General features: G+C 47.6%; 1 protein-coding gene across 1 annotated transcript; it reads right to left on the reverse strand.

Moving 5' to 3' along the window:
- Positions 1–856: 856 nt before the first annotated feature.
- CSRP3 (cysteine and glycine rich protein 3) lies at positions 857–20,089 on the reverse strand. Its single transcript, XM_011286744.2, has 6 exons — positions 19,987–20,089; positions 10,849–10,998; positions 6,089–6,257; positions 4,018–4,150; positions 2,761–2,854; positions 857–1,177 (listed from the first exon to the last, which is right to left on the reverse strand). The coding sequence occupies exons 2-6, from the start codon at positions 10,958–10,960 to the stop codon at positions 1,101–1,103; spliced, it is 585 nt and encodes a 194-aa protein (XP_011285046.1). The 5' UTR covers positions 10,961–10,998; positions 19,987–20,089; the 3' UTR covers positions 857–1,100.
- Positions 20,090–20,875: the final 786 nt, after the last annotated feature.

Consider the following 20,875-nt stretch of genomic DNA (forward strand, 5'->3'; position numbering starts at 1 on the left):
GCCAGCCCTTGTTTTTCTCTCTGAGCCCTTCTGTTAATGCCAAGCAAATAGAGAAAATGATGAGATGTAATTGCATCCAAAGCATCAAAAAACCAGTAAATAAATAATGAAGTCAGTGCGGGGCTTTGTCCATGACGGTGCGTAAGCAACCCTGAACACGTGCTCTTTTTAACGGAAGCCTTCTTGGGACTTGGTGTGTAGAAAAACCATGGTTTAGTCTAGCTTTTCCTTTGCTTTCATTTCCTCCAAATAATTCAGAATTGCACGGTGGTGGGAGAAACGCGGTGGTTGTTAGAAGCGGAGGCCCGAGAAAATACGCACACTCAGGCCGCTGAGAACATGCTGAGGAAGCACAGGGATATTTTTAATTGGCTGCATTTCATTGGTGAGGCTGGCGATTTGACGTAGGAGAGATTTTAAGAAAATTGCTAAGCCCTAGGGAATTGTCCCAGAATCAAAGAAAATCATCCTGCTGTTGTTTGTAACACGGAAGCAAACTCCACATTTTGTTGCCATTTCTGGGTTTTTCACAAAATGGGCGAAATTGCAAAGCCCCCGATAGGACAAAAGGACCGACTCTTCAGCAGTTTTATTAGTTTTGATTTTCCTTCCAGAATTTGCTCTCATGTTGTCTTGCTTCCTCTGGAACTCCGTTTCCTTCTCTCAGTAACGAGAAAGAAGCTCAGTGGACAGATTCTGGAAGCCTGCTTTCCTTTGCCTCTTGTTCCTCCTCCTCACGCCTTCCCCAGTTGGGATCAAGATTCATTACATCGTTTGCAGCGCGTTTTTAGAAACACCTCTCTATTTTTTGAAAATCTCCCTCCATTCGAAAGAAAAGATCCAGAGACACGCCAGGTGCCGCTAAAACATTTATTTATTGCCTCCCCCGCCCTGGGTGTCAGAAATAACAACGCATTTGTTACAGGCTAAACTTGTAATACTTTTCTTCCGAAGGTGTCTTCTAACTTTGGGTAAAGACTACGATCGCTTCTGAAGAGAAATACTGCCCGATCCCCAGCGAGAGGATGTTCGGGGGAGGGTTGCCGCCTGGCAGGATCACGTGGCAAATGCTGGAGGCCCACGGAAGTATGTCACACTCTTCACTCTTTCTTCTCCACTTGATGTGTTAGGCCTCCAAACCCAATACCCGTAGGGCCAAAATTTTTGGCATAGCAAACTGAACGAGAGGGAGGAAAGGGGAGAGAGAACGGGTTGGTTAGACCGTGTTTGCACTTCCTTGCTCCTAGACACAGTCCTTTCATCTGTGAGAGATGTCCTTGTGATCACTGTATTCATAAGTTCACTTTTAAGCATGTCGAACTGCATTTATTTTAGATCTGATCGAAATTGTTCATACTTTGGGGCACTTGGGTCCAAGTGTTCACAGACGTTTTCTCACTTGAGTCAACACGATCAGGGCCATGATTACCTGCCCAGGCTCATCCCCTCCTGCCTTTGCCTCCCTCCCGATACTGCAGGCACACGGAACCACTCGTGGACCCTGGAATGCCCCCACCAAAACGCACATTCATCCTTCAAGACCCACAGGGGGCTTGTCTTCTGAGAAGCCTTCCCTAACACCCCAAGCTGGTCACTTGCCTCTTTATGTGCTACTACCGGAGTTTTTTTTCACTTGGTGATGCAACTATGCTATATTATTTGTCTACGTGTTCATCTCTCTGCTGGCCGCGGCAACATTTTAGCATTTTGGGGCCTGTGAATGCGGAGGACCCTCTGTGTCCTCCACTGGCGGGAGGAGGCACCCCCTCTCGGATAGGGCGTTCGTTCGCATTCTGTCTCACCGAGAGGGCAAAGTTTGGGCACCTTGCAGTCTTGATTAGTAATGTCCTCCCTCTTGCCTTCTCCCATTGCTCCCCTCCATTCCAACACAGACACCTGGAGACCTTGAGACACCATCATCACGTGAAAGGGTGGGAGGACCCCACTGAGAAACGATAGGCCTAGGGGAGGCTCCGAGGTGGAGAACACATTGCCTTGGCCCTGATTCATCCCTTCCTTTTCATAGCATCAGAGAAGAGCTAACCCCTGCTGCCTTTCCACAAGACAAAGGGATCGTGGAGGCATCTGGGAGCAGAACTGTGAGGACCAGAAGGAAAATTAGTTGTCAGTTCTGTCCCTGCGATCACTAGGTGATAATGCAGTGTTAGAAACAAATGTTGGGAAGGAAGGAGGGAGAGAGGCAAGACGTGAGGGAGGAAGGAGGGAAGGAGAGAGAAGGGAGGAAAGAGAGGAGGGAAGGAAGGAAGGAAATAGATATGTGTCGATAAACTAAGGAGAGGTCAAACTCTCTGAACTAATAAACTATTCATTTAATCTCATAAACTAAACAGAGTTCATCCTTCCCCAGTCGCCCCTAACCACCATTCAGGTAGACAGGGTATTTGGATTTTCAGAAGGGAATGTGATACTGTTTATCCAGGCCCGTGGCCTCTTCTGAGTCAGGACACTATTTTCTCTTTGTCCTCTCTGCCCCCAGGCGCCCAGCTGCCCTGAACCACTGAGTATCTTCAAGCATCCGGTCCCCCCACATGCTCCAACGGAGAGGACCAGAGCTGGGTCTGTGGCGGGGGGAGATTTCTTCCCCTTAGGTGGCTTTGCTCCCCATCCTGAGAGCCCAGACTCTGCTCAGACTGAGCAGTCATGCCTCCTGGCAGACATGAGCCTCTTGGCTGGACACAGCTTACCCTCCAAGGACCCTCCTTGGGAAAACATCTCCAGAGAGTCCCCAGAACCGCTCACCTTTGCAGTAAAGCTCCCCATCTTTGTCAGTGACGTTCGTGGACTCTAGACTCTTCCCACAGATGGCGCAGCGAAAACAGGTCTTGTGCCAAGGCTGAGGGGCGCAGGAGAGCAGGAGAGTTACATTAGTGGGGTGGGCTGGGCAGCATATTCTGTGTCCATGTTCAATCCCCTGACCAGCAGCGTATAAGGGAGTGCCACTGTCTAAACCGTTCGCGTATGTAGTAGGCCCCAGACCAGTTTTCCCGGGGATTTGGAGAAAATGAGATGCTATGGAATTGGCCAGCAAGTCTCAGAACCCCTAAAAATAAATTTACCAGAACTATTACCGTATGTGTTCCTTCAGAACAGACTAGAAAAGGGCTTCCCCCTTCTAAAAGATCGAGGAATAAAGTGGGGGCCGTGGGTAACATTTACATTGAATATAAAGTTAAAGAAGACGTGAAGAAATAGGCGATTAGCCAGGTAATTCAATTTCGCTTGAACTCTGTGTCTTTCTGCCAGAAGAGAGTTGTGTGGCTTGGATCATTGGAAGACGGCCTTCTTCTGCACACCTGTACGTCCACCAGGCATGGCCTAGGCGTTCTCCATCTTCAAGTGGCCAGTCTTGGGGGTGGAGAATGCCCTCATACTCGAAGTCAGACCCTCCCCATGGCCCTTCTTTCCACCCACCCTGCTCCGCTTTAGTATAAACAGTTTTGGTTTTTTTTTCCCTTCCGTCGGGCCCCAACCCTTTGGTGAATACCCTGAAACCGGAACTTGCAGAGCAAGCGTGCATAACGGTCTCGGACATTGGATGACTCCTCCGATTGCCAAGACGCTTGTGAGCAAGGATGCTCCTTGCTGCTATGAGGTGTCTGCTCTATCTGCCGGTGGTGATGCCAGTGGCAGATGGAGTGACGCAGTGGTGATGGGCTCACAGGGCTCATAGCTTTCTGGAAGCATTGTGGACTCTGCAGGGTAAGGGGCTTGTGCGCTTTGTATCTCCAGCACTTCCAGCCGGATGCCTGTCACCTAGTGGGCTTAGGCCTGTTGCATCGAATTTCACCAGCTCTAGATTTCCAGGGCTCTGCAGAGTGACACTCACAGCCAGGAAAGCCGGTGAGGGCGGGTGGCTCCTAACGCGGCTCCTGGGAGCAAAGGAGAACGAAGGGCCTGGCTCCCACCTGCTCACAGTTCCTACTTTCCTCTCTTAGCCCTCCTGCCCCGTGTGGTGCAGATGAGCAAGCCCCACTTGGCTCACATGGCCGTCCTTACCTTGCCACCTCCCATCACCTTCTCAGCAGCATAGACCGACTTGCCGCATCGAGGGCACTTCTCAGACTCTCCGAACTTCGCAGTGAACTTGGAAGGGTTGCTGGTGGTGGCTGAGCGTGCCGGCTTTGGGGACCTGGCCGACACAGACAAATGGATGAAACCCATAGAGCTTGTTGGAAAAGAGTACTTTAAGCGAGTTACTAAACTTGTCTGTGCCTCAGACTCCTCATCTGGGAAATGGGGCTCATCATGGTGCCTTCCTCAGGGTTGCCGAGACGGTTTAATGAGGGGATCTGAGTAAAGCGCTTAGAAGTCTGTGTGTCTCCTGGCATTTATTGAGGACTAGCAAACCTAGTTCTTTTTTTCAATTTTTTTTTTAACGTTTATTTATTTTTGAGACAGCATGAATGGGGGAGGGTCAGAGAGAGAGGGAGACACAGAATGTGAAACAGGCTCCAGGCTCTGAGCTGTCAGCACAGAGCCCGATGCGGGGCTCGAACTCACAGACCGCGAGATCATGACCTGAGCCGAAGTCGGATGCTTAACCGACTGAGCCACCCAGGCGCCCCAAACAAACCTAGTTCTAATGGGCTTAAATCTTTCCTTTCTGTGGTAAAACACTTAGCTAGTGTTCCATGTGTGTTCGCTTGTGTTGTTGTGTTATTATTGCTGCTAGCGTTTACATTTTTCTATACCGTCTTGGAGCCCACTGGTCTGCTTCATGGAGTGAGTTGTGGAAACATTCTAGAGCAAGATGGGATCTTGACAATTGATAGCAAACAAACCATGGTCCAATAAACTGATGCACTCCCTGTCACAGGTCAGGTTGCCATCCTGCACCCAAAGGTCACCTGTCCCCGGGTGAGCATCGTCCAAGATGGAAGCACAGTAAACCACCCCTTGCTTCTGTATCTGTTGGCACTTCCTTGTGCGTTTATCACTGGTGTCTCGCCGTAACCTCTAGGTTAGGCAGGGCTAGTCGGAAGAGAGTGAGGGCATGAGGGGCAACTGCCCAAGGTTAGGCAGCTCGTAATCAGAGCTGGGATGAAACCCAGGTGTGCAGATTCTTGTTTCTCTCGGTGCAGTGTTACAACCAAGCCCTAGCGGAGGAGAGTGAGCTTTGGGCAATGTGTGGCAGGGAATGCGGTTGGTGTCCTCTTGCCTCATTAAATGGTGTCCAGTTGGGATTAAGTGATCAGAAGCATGTAAGCGACTACTCCTACATTCCTACGTTTTCTCAGGCTCCACCACGGGCTATAGAAGGGGCCAGATGACTCTTCAGATGGTCTAACTGCTGCTCTCTGGGGGAGGCCTCCATGGGCCACTGCCTCAGTGGGGCTAGGCCTTTCTGTCTAGTCCCACTGCAGAGCTGAGTCTGGATACCAGCTGGCCAGACCCCAGCTGCCTGCGGGTGGCTGTCAGTCTGTACTCAGTTCCAGGGAGGAACTCAGCGCGAGCAGCAAGACAGTAGAACAGCCTGGTAGATGGAGGTTGTGCAGGGTGATATCCCAGCTTCCTCTGATAGTGTTGAGGGGGAAACCTCAGCGCTGCATCGTCAACAGGCAACTAGGGAGACCCACAGAACAGTCATAATTGATTGTTTACTCCTGAGGCACAGAGCCCTCCCTGCAGACCCACCCGCCCTGTGATGTGGGTATTAGTCATCTTACAACCCTAAGGGAAGAACTGAGTGACAAGGACGCAGAGAATGGCCATTGCTTCCCTGCCATATTTATGTGATTTACACAGAAACGCTCCAAGGGGAAGAAAAGGGACTCCGTGCAGTTTAGCAAAGGTCAAACAATGGAACATCTGTACTTTCTGGGTTTTCTCTTGACATGCAGACCAAGAGCCATGGTGTAAAAGTAATTGCCCTTTAGAAAGGCAGATAATTTGAAGAGCGTCTTGGGAGAGATGACACATTGTTAAAACTTGGTCAGAGTATTCTTATTGTCAGCCAGTCAACAATAGAGTCCATTCTCCCACTTCCAGAAAACGTTGCTATGGGAACAAAATGAACTGTCCTGATAGCTAGGGCTCTACTGGGCTGGGAGAAGCAGTGGTGACTCACTGTTGGAACTGGAGGCCCAGATGTTCGCCCGTGTCCGTGCTGAGGCAGCCGGCGCCTTGTCCGTACCCGATCCCCTTGGGGCCATATCTGCGCCCGTAGCAGATCTTACAGTAGATCTCCGACTCATGAGCTGCGACTGTGGTGCTGTCGAGAGCCTTCCTGCAGGCCACTGCGGAGGAAGGGACAGTCAGAGGGGTGGGGCCGAGGCTCTTCCCCCTTTCCCCGAAGCCCTAATGCCATGCTCAGGGCCAAGAGCCCCAGCAAGAGGGGCCCTCTGGCCGAAAGCACAACTTTGATCCCTGAGCGGAGCACCTTGAGCCATGGATTCCAAAGCAGCCCTGATTTCACAGGTGAGGAAACTGGGGAACAGAGAAGGGACATAATGTGTTCAGTGGAACCCAGCTAGAAAGAAGGGGAGGCCAGGATCGGAACCAGGTGTGTGGTCTTGGGCTAGTTAAGAATATTGTTCCCGAATCCGGACAACCTGAATTCCCGAGTGTCTAACCTCACGTGACATCAGGGAAGCGCGTGTGTATGCTTGTGGGGTGAGGAGGGGATAAGGCACTGAGGCGGGGGATGAATTTATTTCTTTTTCTTGGTAATACCAGAATCGGGACCGAGCGGTTTCTGTACTTACCGTGGCCTTTGAAGAGCACTCTGATATTCAAGGAGACAACTACCACTGAGGCTACTTTTGATCCAGGTCTGGAAGCAGGAGGCGGTGTAGAGGTAGACCTGTCTCACAGACCCTGAGGCTTTAACTGGGGGAAATCCCCAGTCACTGTATATTACCTAATATAAAGTGTCCCCCGGAACATGAAGTATATAAGGCAAGCCCCCATTTTTCCCAAAAAGAAGATAGATACATTACAATAAGTGAGTGTGGGGTGTTTTTTTTGCCAATTTGAAAAAAGAAAAAAACTTTTAAGGATGTAAATGAAAGTGTTAACTACCTACTTATAATATTTAATTTAATAATAGAGATCAATAATGTATTGATTTGGAGAGGTGACTTTTTTCTCATCTCACACAAACTCAGGGACAAAAAATTTCACCGTCAGCACCTCCCTATCACCAGGGTTTTCCTCAGGCAGCGACTCCGCTCTCCAAGACTTACCACTTCTGTGTGCATCTTTGAGGTCTGGTGGTACCTGAGTAGGAGGCTGTCCCCTGGAATTTGTATCTCAACCAGGAGTTCCTATTAGCATAGCATTTGGGCAGCTTTAAAAAAATATATAGGATTTCCCCCACTTGAAAACTTGCTGCGTTGCTCTGTAAAGGTTGATCCTTTTTAAATTTTTTTTTTTTTTTTTTTTAATTTTTGGGACAGAGAGAGACAGAGCATGAACGGGGGAGGGGCAGAGAGAGAGGGAGACACAGAATCGGAAACAGGCTCCAGGCCTGACGCGGGGCTCAAACTCACAGACCGTGAGATCGTGACCTGGCTGAAGTCGGACGCTTAACTGACTGCACCACCCAGGCGCCCCTGTAAAGGTTGATCCTTAAAGGTTGTTTATGGTGGTTCTCACTGCTTATAACAGTGAGGTCATAGCCCCAAGAAAAATAAGACATGCGCATTCAATTTATTTGCCTCCTTGTTTTTGTTTTAAGTGACCTCTATAAGCAATCGACCATCGAATGAAGTTGTTTCAGGGTAATACACTTTCCTCAAATAGTATTTTACTTAAAAACATCATATAATTGAATATGAGAGTGGAGGAAGACAAGGTTGTAGATGAGGGGTTGGTGGTTGTGTGGATGGGAAAAGAAGCGTATGGAAATACATTAAACAAGTCAACATTGTGTGTGCTAAAAACTCTCTGTAAAAAAAAAAAAGTTGAGAGACTGTCCTATAGTGTAAGATACTTTATGAGGCTTTGAACACAGGGCAAATCCTTTTTGTGAGGAATAATTTTTGGAGAAAAATACCTTCTATTTGGGCATATAACATACACACGCGTCTCCACCCTTCTTGTTGCTATCAGCTTCTAGCCTCCAGAAAAACGTCTCAAATATTCATTGATGTTCTAGACTCTGAGTTCCTTGAGGGCAACACTTTAATTTTTACTATCCTCAGAACATGGTATGGGGCCTAGCCTGAAGTGAGTCCTCATTAAACATTTGTTGAATGAATGAATGGATGAGTAAGTGAATGAAGGCACGCATGCACGGGTCAATGATGGTCAGTGACTTGTCCACAATTAGACAGCAGTTAAGTTGCAGAGCCATGACTGGCCTCAGGTCCTCTCACCCCTGCTCCATTTCTTATCCCCATCCCTCCAGGGCTGTGTTACTCCCCGTCATGCCTGGGCCCTGTCTATCGCCACTCCCTGGCTTCTGACCAGCTTTCACACACAGGCAGAGTCGAGCTGTGTTGGCCACTGCTGCGGCCACTCACCACCGTGTATGTTATGTGTTCTGAGCGCAAAACGCACACCGATTTCAAACACTTAGTACACACAAAAAAGAATGTAAAGTATCCCATTAACAATTTATGTATTGATTACATGTAGAAATACGATTTTTAGGCACATTAGGTTAAATGAAATGTTTTAAAATTAATTTCACTTCTTTATACCTTTCTAGAAATATGCCTACTAGAAAAGCTATATTTATATCTGTGGCTTACATTCTATTTCTTTTGGACAGCCCTGATAAGGAGGATTAAGATTTGTCTAGGAGTTTGGAGAACACTGGCCAGGGGACAAGCTAAGGTAGGCTCTGTCTTTTTGAAGCCTATTTACAACAACTACAGGTCGGCCTGTAGACAAGCAAGTTCGGGGATGGAAATCTAGAAAAGCGTGCTCCTCTGCGGGACCCTTCTGTCCACTCCTACGGAAACGTGTACTGCTCGGACCCTCAGCCCACTCATGAGTTCAAAGGGTTAAAAGGGACACACCAGCAAATGCTCAAATCCCTTCTACCGTGGCTCCATTGAACAGGGCATCTGCCTGCTGCCTAAGGACAACAAGACACCCCGACCATGGAAAGCTTCCCTCCCACGTCCTGTTCTCACTCAGACATTGAAGTCGATCAGAGGAGAATAGAGGCCTGACCCAGGACCCCGGTTTCCATCTTGTGACAGCCTGTGTGGTGGGTACTGTCATCTCCATTTTATGGATGGGGGAATTGAGGCTCGCAAAGGTGAAATCACTTGCCCAAGGTCACGCAGTTAGTCCACGGCAGAGCCCAAACTGAAACCCTAGTCATTTTTAGTCTAATTCTAGTATCTTTCCATTATTCTAAATGCCTGCTCTTTTTAAAAAAAATTTTTTTTTTCAATGTTTATTTATTTTTGGGACAGAGAGAGACAGAGCATGAACGGGGGAGGGGCAGAGAGAGAGGGAGACACAGAATCGGAAGCAGGCTCCAGGCTCTGAGCCGTCAGCCCAGAGCCTGACGCGGGGCTCGAACTCACGGACCGTGAGATCGTGACCTGGCTGAAGTCGGACGCTTAACCGACTGCGCCACCCAGGCGCCCCTTGCCTGCTCTTTTTAAAAGCACTGGCTTTTTTTTGAGCAAAAGCCAGAAGGCTATGGAAGGAACTCTTGAACAATGACTTCTAGATGATTGTAATAATGATGATGAATCTGATGGATGTGTATGATGACTTAAAAATAATTACCCATCACTAGAGCCCAAAGCTTATTAGTAAGTCCACCAACCCACTCACTCAGAGCCATGCTTCTCCCTGCTCTTCGATGACAATTCTGTTTGCCATGGAAGGTGAGAGATAATGGAAACTCTGGCAGCAGATAAAACATTACTATTTTCGGCAGCTTAAGGATGAAGTGCCTTCATGCTTTAACAGATGGAGCCCGATCCTTGAAGTTCCATTTGAAACAGTTCGGGGCAGTGTGACACCTTGTGGCCACTGGGCTAAATCACGGGGGTGGTGTGGGGGAACATGTGGGGAGGGAGTCTGCCAAATGTCTAGCAAAACTAGCCCTTAAGCCAGACCTACTGGAGGGAGGCAAGGAAGGTAAGCGGGTCAAAAGAGACTGTTCTCCTAGAACTGGACTGGCCATTGGAAACTCTAGAAGGAAGCCATGTTGAAGGGACCGGACTGGGGGTCTGAAGGTACGGGTTCTACTCCTGGTTCCGCTGTGGGTTCTTGTGACCCAGGCTTAGAGATGAGAAATGATGTGTCCAAAGTCACGGGTCAGGCAAAGCCAGACTCCCAGAGGGACCCCAGGGTTTGTATTCCCCCAGCTGTGACACTGTGCATCTGTGTCCAGCAGGTGATGCTAAAGGTTCCCTTTGTGACACTACTGGTGTCCATGCCCCAAACTCTTCCTGTTTGGACTATTACAGAATGGGCAGATGTTGTCCCTCACCTGACAGGTTCTTTCTTGGGAAAGACCAGTCGCAGCTGGCTTCAGTAATACTGGCCAGTGGGAACAACACAGAGCCAACACATCCGGGCTCCAGATAAGCGATGGCTTCCTTTCTTTGCCAAGTCACACTTTGCAAATGTTGCCACTGGGTCAAGGTTCTTGCCACAATGGCAGCAGTAGGCCAGCTTGTTCTGACTTTGGCAAGAACTGGGCAAGTTGTTGGCGAGAGGGTCCTCAGGAGAACACCATCCCTTTAGGTGGGGCCCTAGGGTGATATTTCTATAAGTTCCCAGGGGATGCTGTTGCTGCTGGTCCTGGGACCAGACCCTGAGGACCATCTTTATGCAGCATCTGTGACTAAATGTGAGCTTTGAAATGCCCTCCGGACGCTGAGGGGCCCCCATGGTGTTCACCCAACTCACTGCAGTGGAAGCAGGTCTTGTGGAAACTCCTTCCATTGCACTGGATTTCTTCCGCGTGGTAGACCGTCTTTTCGCAGGCACCACATTTCGCTCCTCCGCCCCAGTTCGGCATCTCGAAGACCTTCTGACCAAGGTCAAGTCTAACAGGATCTAAAACAAATACCCTAAATGTTGGCAAACTCAGGAGTGAACAAATGCCCTGTAGTACCGTGTTCTCAAGGCCAGGATCCAGCTCCGGTGTGTTTGGTGGCTCATTCATCCATTCATTCATCCATCCACACATTCATTCAGCAAATAGTCACTTGTGTGCACATCACTGAATAAGCTCAGACACTCAGATGGCCCTGAGCAAGTCATTTTACTGCTTTAAGACTCAGTTTCCTCTTCTGTTAAATTTCAGTAGCACCTGCCCCTAGGGTTCTTGGAAGGGATAGATGAGCTAATTTTATGTACATAAGATTATATACAAATATTAAGTATAATTGTTTCATCTAAGGTTTTAAATACGATTCCATCAGTCGTGGGAATAGTCTATGAAAATGGTGTTATCTTCTTATTTAGCTCAGTGCTTCTCGAATCACGTCAGGGTTTGCTACCGTGCAGATGCTGGTTTGGTAGATGTGGGAGAAGCAGGCAGTTCTGTATTTCTAATAGTCTCCAGGCAGTGCCGATGCTATCAGTAAGGACCATGCCTTGGGCAGCAAAAGCCTTAGCTAATCTTTTTTTTTTTTTAAGTTTTTAAAACAACTTTAATGTTCATTTATTTTTGAGAGAGAGAGAGACAGCACAAGCAAGAGAGGGGCAGAGAGAGAGGGAGACACAGAGTCTGAAGCAGGCTCCAGGCTCTGAGCTGTCTGCACAGAGCCCCACACGGGGCTTGAACCCATGAACTGTGAGATCATGACCTGAGCTGAATTCAGTGGCTTAACCGACTGAGCCACCCAGGCGCCCCAAGCCATAGCCAATCTCGCCGATAAAAATCCATGATCTATAAAATGTCCCATTCAGATTTATCCCTCCTATCTCTTAGACCCAAGCAGTAAGCTATGGTGGCCCTATACTAGCTCAGTGGTCTGGAAACCTGCCTTCTGCTTTCAGGGCTAGCACACCTGGCCATGGGCAGGGAGACGAATTGCACGGCTTCTCTTACATCTGCCTTCCCACCTATACTATAGAGAGAGTCACTCTTTCCCCTCTCTGCCTCGCAGTGTTGTTTGGAGACCCAAATGACACGAATGTGCAGGAAGGTGGATGGCAGAACTCACAGTGCCAGGTGTGATCACAGGAACCAAGCGATGATGCTGCTGCGTGTCCTCCCACACCCTTCCAGGATGTTCTGCCGCAAACAGTGGCTGAGAGTCCCAGCCCCGGGCCATCATTGTCTCCTCCCTATGGCATTTGTGTAAGAAATACTGGACAAGTAGCGGCATCAAAAAACAACTTTCCCTTTCTTTCTGTGTCTGTGTGTCAGTATGAATCCAGTTTTCAGTTTCCCCAGAGCAGAACTGAAGTCAGCCATCAGTAGTGAAATTTCTGAGATCCGGCCAGCTCCAGGGGGCCAAATTTTCGCTGAGATCCTTTGGTTTCTACGAAGACTGGTATGCCATCTTGTCATTGACACCAAGCACTATCAGCCCATTCCGAGTGGCTGCTTCTGACCTTCTCTTTCCCTTCTGGGAAGCCAGTCACCTTCTTATAATAGTTGGCGATTAACACTAAGTTCTCCTGGGTCAACTGGTCTGGACTGTGCCTTCCAGCCTCATAACAAAGACAGGTTTTGCTAAGAAACAGAAGGTAAATAGCAAACAGACCACTGAACCTGATACCAGGACCAAAGGGAACATCTCTACCTAATTGTCCCTGTAAACAGCTTTCCCACTTAAAAAATAGCGTGAGGTTAGCCAGGAACACCCAATCCTTCCTCTCATAGAAGCAGGCTGTTCTTTTTATTCAGTAAATTTAGAAAATGCACTTAAAACATTTTTTTTTAAGGAAACATAGGGGCACCTAGATGGCTCAGTCGTCTGAGGGTCCGACTCTTGATTTTGGCTCGGATCATGATCCCAGGGGCATGGGATTGAGCCCTGCATCGGGCTCGACGCTGAGCATGAAGACTGCTTAAGATTCTCTTTCTCTTCCCCTCTCCCCAGCTCGTGCTTTCTCTAAATATAAAAAAAAAAAATTTTTTTTTAAGGAAACATTTAGTGCTTCTATTTCTGTATTTCAGGTTGTTTAGTATAGAGGAAGGAATAATGCATTTTGAAATGAAAGGCTTGGGATCAAGTCTGCATTCATTCACTCATGCATTTACTACCTACCTACCTGTCATGTGTCAAGCACTGTATTAGGTACTTGGCGAGGGATCAAGGGGAGGAAAACTTATAAGAACGAGTAATGCCTCGTTGCCTGTAATGAGAAGTCCACATTCTAGTGAGGAAGAGAAGCAGGAACCAGATACTGGGTACCAGAGAAAAGTCTTACAAGAGTACCATGCAACCTCAAAGGAGAGTATGGCTACCCACATTTAGACTAGGGATGAAACCAGTGAGTCGCTGGAGGATCACAGATGTCACATCCAAATGGGTGAATAAGAGTTCTCCAGAGAGCAAAAAGGCAGAAGGACATTTCAGGCAGAGTAAAGAATACACAGGGCATGTCTTAATATCCCCTGAAAGAACCCAAAATTGTTTATTTTTGACTTTTTAAAAATGTTTAGGTCTCTAGAGTTGGAATAGATTTTTAAGAGTAACCAACCTCCTCATTTACAAACAAGGTAAGACAAAAGAAGGAAAACGTTTGGGAGATTTTCTTAGGCAATTTCTTTTTCTAAGATCCATCCTTCTGTGACTAAAGATGATACATTCTCTGGGAAAGAGTAGAATCACATAATTTTGATCATGTTCATTTTGATCCTGGGTTGTAACATAATATAAAATAGAAGAGAAATGTCATATATATCCAGGAATAAGACAGTGACACTTGCGAAATTAATGAGATGGAAATTTTCAATGAAAACAACCCTAGGTCACATTTCTTATTTCAGATCTTTGGTGGAGATCTAATTGGCGTGTCTTGCGAGTTAATGGTAGACAGAGATGCCCCCTGGGAAGATGTGTGCCTATGCACTCGGCAGTTGCCTCCACATGATTCTTCTCAAAGTGAGGATAAGATTACAGATAATACCTTCTTCACAAGGTAATGGATCCTAGCACAGGTTATTTCTTAAGTGATCATAAATATCTGACGTACGTATATTAGGACTTGAAACCCAGAATAGAAATCCATAGGCGTTTTATTAAACAGGTGCCGAGTTCCATTTTTAAAATTGGAAATGTAGCTACGAAGGCTAAACACAGAAGACGTCTCTGATTTCTTCTTCCAATGCTCCAAGGCCAAAAGGCAGAGCATGTTGTAAAGCATCCTGAATTGGAAGACACAGGTTCTAATCTTGACCTTGTCACCTTGAACTTGGGTGAAATATGATGGAATTTAAAGCAGTATTGAGGAGCTATTCTAAGGCAAGTCCTTGTCTTCCCCCCTCCCCCCTTTATTTCAGGTTATTCAAGTAGCACGCATCTGCTAATTAAGTCACTGTGATTTGAAAGCACATTTAAGTCCTGGCTCAAGTACATAACCTTTTCGGCCTCCGGCATTGCTTTGGAATTCCTGTGTCTCAACACTCCTCTAGCCAGGCCCAGAATGTGAGTTTATGCTGGCAAGATACCAAGGGATGGGCCATTTGTTTATCAGCGTTGCCTGGCACAGGCAAGGGTCATTGAAGGTAGGATGCCAAATATAGGTTCGCCCGTCACTCAGCCCCATTTGCCACCTGGGTCACAGTCTCCGTCACATCACCTGGCATTACTCCCCGGGCCAGTCCTGGAGATGGCCGTGTTGTCACTGATGAAGTCGAGGGTCATGATTGAAATGGGGGACAGTTTGGGGTTTCTGAAGAGGATAGAGAATGTGAGCTTTGCTACATCGGTTAGGGGGAGGGTGAACTTCAGACTTTTGGATACCCAGTTCCCAGTGAGAGACTACCTGTGTCGATTTCTTCACGAATAATGCTGTGGAAACAGTTATACTGGGAACGTGCGATAGTGGGTACTGGGAAAAACATTGGATCAGATGCAAGAAGCCAGAGTTCTAGTTCCGCCTTGCCTCTTCAGAGCTGTGTGATCTGGGAAAACCAGTGAAGCTCTCTGAACTTCAGTATCCTCTCTCTAAAATGGGCATAATGTCCCATCTGTTCCACTATTGCTGGGAGGATTGTGGCAGTTGAGGTACGTCGTATCACTTTGTAAACTGTGGAGTATTATAAAATGTGCGAACTAATTAGATCTGCAATAACTCTAGATTGTCACATATCAATCTGACCCTTCAGAAGAATAACCATGCTGTGTATTTGGGCACCTCCTTCCTACTCCAACACTCACTGTTTGGTGCTTATCAAGCTTATCAACTATGGAGCTGAAAGGTGACACCTTAGGGCAAAAATGGGTGGGGGAGGCAAAATGGACACTCAGTGACTCAGTTTCTTCTTTGTAGGCGTCCCTTAAAGACCGTGGGAGGGAATCTTAGGCCACGACTTTGAGAAGACTGTTAGTGACGATGCCATTTTCAGCTCAGTGTTGGTTCATGTGGTCATCCTATTAGATGCCTGATTCTCCATGGTGAGTCAAATTGTCTACACTGGCTGAGGCCAAGATTTTGTATCATAGGAGTGTATGTCCGGAATGTAAGGGATAATCATTACCAACATAATAATGTTATTATTGAAGCTAAAGTGTGTGGAGTCCCTTTGGCCCGGCTCTGTGGTATGTATCATTCCATGCCCATAGCCACCCTTCAAGGTAGGCACTATTAAAAAAGGTACCTTTTGTAACTTTGGGCGAAATGGAATCTTAGGGAAATTACATTACTCAAGGTCACATGGCTACATTGGAATTTAGGGCTCTGACTCCAAAGCTGTGTTCTTATATTAACATTAGCTACTCTTTATTGTTTACTCTGTGTCAGTTGCTTTATACGTACTATCTTTAGAACAGCCGCCCCACAGAGCAAATGGTTTTATGTCCACTTTGCAGATGAGGAAACTGAGACTCAGAGAACTGGAGTGACTTGTCTGGGATCACACAGCTAGTAAGTGGCAGAGCTGTGATTCAAACCCGAGTGAAGCTGGTTCTATATTCCCAGGTCTCTGCCTATAACACGCTAGAGAGGGGACAAGGGTCTCCATTAATCAAACTTCCCAGTTGATGGGAACTGGGATCTGGTTGACCCCATTGTCTCCCCATGGGACAGAGAGTACTCATGGGTGGAAATAGCAGGGAGCCTGAATTTAGCAGGGAGCCTGAATTTAATTCAGTAAATAAAAGCCTCTCTGAGAGTCATTGCCATTCAGACACAGAAAGAGCTCCTTTGGAGCTTGAGAGTTCCCTCTCACTATTGACTTTAGCTCAGCTGGGGATGGTTGTTCACATGACTGCGATGTTGTGAAGTCCCTTCAAGGACCCTTCAAGCCCTGAGACAGGTAGAGGGATCTGAACAGTGATTGGAGCCTCACCTTGCAGAAAGCTTGCCCAGTGGCATCTGCTCTCAAACACTGCCTCTTCTCTACTCTTCTAATCCAGGGAAGAGAGGTGATGTAGCATGGTGGAAGACCACGAGCTTTGGAAAGAACCAGCCAGGGTTCAAAAAACCCTCTGTGTTGGACCTTGGGCAGAATGCTCAAAATCGCGAGCCCAGTGTTCTCGCGCGTGTAAAGACAGACGAGAAGGGTTGTCTTCAAAGGTTTCCAGGTTAGATAAGATCACCATGATAGCTAAGGTACTGGGTATACAAATGCGTAATACATGGCAGGTGTCTAATAAGTTTAGCTGCTCTCCTTATTGCCACTGTTATTATTTTATCTTTAGCTTCTAAGTCCCATTGTCTTAAGACAAGCAGATCTTTCCTTGCTTCTTCCCCGTGGCCCCTTTGGCTCAGACTGTGAACCAGCTCTATTTCTCAGCCTTTGGACTATGCTGCACCCAGGAGCAGATGCAGCCAGGCCAGGGAGAAAGCTCCCTGGGGGGAGCAGGGGGCCTGGTGCCAGCGATGGCGTGTCAGGCAGAGTCCTAAGCCTGTGCCCCAGGACAGCTGCTTCCTCACTTTGGCAGCCCTGGTGCCTAACACCAGCTGACCTCACTGGCGATGTGGACAAGGAAGCAGCAAGCCCACGCGGAGTCCCTGGGGCCCAGGGAAACCATGCCCTTGAACTCGCCCGTGTAGGATACTCAAGGTCAGTGGCTTCCTCCCAGGCTTCGGAACAGAGGAATGAAGTCCCCGACCCGGAGGCCCTTTCACCAAGCCTGGGAAGCCTAGGTTGCTTATTCCCAGCACAGAAATAACCCCAAGCGTTGGCTCTCATCCCTTTAAAACTTACGGTAGACACGCTTGCCCGTTAAACTGCGGCCGGAACACCGGGGTTACGTTATACCTTTCCTGAAATTCTCTCTGAAGTGTGGCCGAATTTTACTTTCAGAAACTGACTCTGTTCCATTTTGGCCTTTATAACGTGTTCGTAAAGACCGTGTTGCACCCTGGTTTATATCCCGGCCCTGCCACGTTCTAGCCACATGACCCTGAGCCACATGACTTTGCTTCTTTGAACTTTCTTCCATTTCTTCCTCTGAAGAATGACTTCTCACAGGACTTTTGTGACAGTCAAATAAGTGAATATTGATCCACGCCCGCACCGGGCAGCAACCAACCAACAGACGCATGCTCGAGCCTTTCCCACGACGAGGTCTATACCCCGCGGCCCTCACAATCATTGTGTCCCCTCCCACTTTTCTTCACTGTGCTAACTGCGGCTTTTCACATCTGAAGACATCACATTTCTCCTTGGCCGTGAAGCCCAACCCTGGCTACAGTATTCCCAGACATCTGAGCAGTGCGCTTATAATTGGAAGCCCGCCTGCCTCAGGAGTTGTGTTTCCTGTGTATTAGATTCCCTGTCTGTGTCCTTCCTCCTATAAAGCAAACTAATCATCATCTAACTCCTGGGCACCTTGTTATCCACTCTGACCTCTGGACTTTTATCATCACACTTGTACTTAGCAGGAAATCCTCCTGCAGCCTGCCGGGTTTGGCCCTGTGCCTTTTCTCAAAGGCCCCGCATATTTGGACCGTTTTATTCAGCTTTACAAAGTACTTCCTATGCTTTATATCATTTGATTCTAACAAATCCCTTTGGGATAGGTGGCCTTAGCTTAATTTTATTGTTCGGAAAATGGAAACTCAGAGAAGTTAAAGTGATGTCCAGAGCTGGCTTTTGAACGGTCTCAATGACAGATGCCGTTTTCTCCTATTTCCTTGTTCAGATTCCCAGGATTTCTGAGTTTGTGTTCTCCCAGGGTTCTGTCTCTCCCGCTTTCAAGAGAATGGTGACCGTTTGCCTGCCGAGTGACGCTGCTCACTCTTTCCTTCTCTTTCTCTCTGTATCTGTCTCTGTTTCTCGATCTGTCCCCTGCCCCTGCCCCCTGGTCTCCCTCCCGTATCTCTAATGGATGGCTCGTGTGCCTGAGCTGTGGAGCACCTGTCTGCCTGGCCAGCAAGAGCACCAGACCCTGGGGCTAAATTGCACTCTGTGCCAACAGTCGGGCTCATTTTAATGACTGACTTGTTCAGAAAGGAACCAAAGCCAAGCCAGAAGACTCCCTTACATTTTCCGGGTCATAAAACCATCTTACACACTTTGTGATGAGTTGGATGTACCCAGCATTGACATTTCGGTCCCAAAAGTAAACTGAGGAGACAGGCTCTCCCTATTTCCCCATCCTCCCCTGCATCAGTGCTGCCTCTTCCCCCAACCCCAGCCTCGACACACAAGACAGTCAATACAAGCTCATTGAATTGCTTTGAATTGTACCGCAGAAAGACAGAGTTCCTCAGACCTGTCACCCATCTCCTCCTTCTCGGAGATGTCACTGCCCCAGCTCAGGGATGGGAACAGAAATTAAGAGTGGCAACTTTGATCTTTGGACAGCATCTCCACTCAGACCATTGCTTAAAACCACTTCCCATTCTCGGGGCACTTGGGTGGCACAGTTGGTTAAACGTCTGACTTCAGCTCAGGTCATGATCTCGCGGTTTGTGAGTTCGAGCGCCGCGTCGGGCTCTGTGCTGACAGCTCGGGGCCTGGAGCCTGCTTCGGATTCTGTGTCTCCCTGTCTCTCTGCCCCTCCCCCCACTCACGCTCTGTCTCTGTCTCTCTCTCAAAAATGAATAAACTTAAAAAAAAAAACAAAACACTTCTCATTCTCTGTCACACTCATGCCTGTCATTCAAATCCTTAACTGAAACCTGGAGGAAACACTGGGAATCACCCCTCACCCTCCGCGGGGAACATCCTCCTATTCAACAGAGCTTTTGATGGGTTTCTCAGTGTAGCAATGTCTTTTTTGGGGTCCTGTTTTGATTAATTTTAAATTATTAGAAGCGAACCTGTTGCTGAACATCCTTGGGACATGAAATCTATTTTAAACCAGCAAACTTCATTGAGCATTTCCCACGTGTGGGGCAGGGTATGGTGAACTATAGAGATCTCAGTCATTTGCCCGCACCTTCTGAATAGCACAGTTCCTCGTGTTCTGAGCATTGGAAGGCTGGCTTCTGCTGTATTGTATCTATAACAACCACTTTGCAACTGTGCAGCACTTTACAGTTAGAAAAATATCACCACGTCCACTCTGAGGCTCACAGAGGAGACCAGGGCCCTGAGGTCAGGAAGTTTTCCACAGTCACACATCCAGTCCTTATGTCATAGTTCCAGGACTGGGTTGGTGTCTTTTGACTAAGACAATAGGAAGCATTCCACCGTGGAAATAGTTTTATGCCAAACATAGTCCCTTACTCATTTCTCTGTGAGGTTCCCTTGAACCCCCAAATACTAATCCCACTTTTAGAAATTTTTTTAAACCACTGCTGGGTCCACACCAGAATCGCGCATAGCTTGAGCCTCCTACACAGAAGCAGAATGGACACTGGTCACTGGGACATGAAACGCACTCATACTCTATGGACCCTTCATAGTCCCAACCAGCCACCAAGCCAGGCCACCCCCAGCCCAAATGTCTGCTTTGCTCCACGTACCTGCCTGCGTGGTCTCTGTCGGCTCAACTGAGTAAGGGGGGCTCTCGTCCTCTTTAAATATGTGGAGGCCGTCCCTAGCATTGGCCTGCAGAGGGAAGGGCGGGAGGGAGGCCGAGGGGAGAGGGTGAATGAGACATGAGTAACACAACTGCTATCAGAGGCTGAAAATAGCCTGTGACCAAAGCCCCGAGTTTTGTTCCCCCCACACCAGCTGTGAGGCCCTCAGAGAACAATATTGCACAGGTTCTGTTTTAACTGCCAATTGCCTGTGGCACTAAAGGATCGATCTGCGGAGCGTAGATTTCTGATCAAGTGGTTGGAACAGGAATAGGAGCAAAGAAGGATTTTATATCTAAAATCATTTTTCCAAGCTCCTACTCCCCTGTCCTTCCTGGAAATCAATGCAAGGTACCTGCAAATGAATCATGAGCCATATCTGGGAGCCCTCTGGAACTCTGAGACACAGATCACGACACTTGTGAAGAGAACTCGCAGCTAAAAATAAGAGTGATGGGTGCATGAAATGATACTTAGATAATCTCTACAAAGAAGCTTGGGGGCGGGGGGAAAGGTCAGCTAATCACCAGGGTTCTGGCAATCCATGGCCCGCCATCCTATGAAGAAAAGTTTTCTCTCAATAGTTTTGAAATACTGTGTTCATCATCTTTTTCTACTTAAGAATTTAATATGGCAGCATGTCATATTTACGACAAATCTTGATAAGCCTCTATGAAACCACATTTTCTTTGGAGGCCTAGTTTCTCTTTGCCTAATATGTACATATTTTTGGCTTTGATCAAGCATCAAGGACACATATGAATTATAGAATTTGATAGGTGACAAGAAGTTCAGAGATTTAATAGACTAATTCTTCACGTTGTCGCTGAGG

The sequence above is a fragment of the Felis catus genome, chromosome D1, assembly GCF_018350175.1.
Source record: "Felis catus isolate Fca126 chromosome D1, F.catus_Fca126_mat1.0, whole genome shotgun sequence".
NCBI lineage: Eukaryota > Metazoa > Chordata > Mammalia > Carnivora > Felidae > Felis > Felis catus.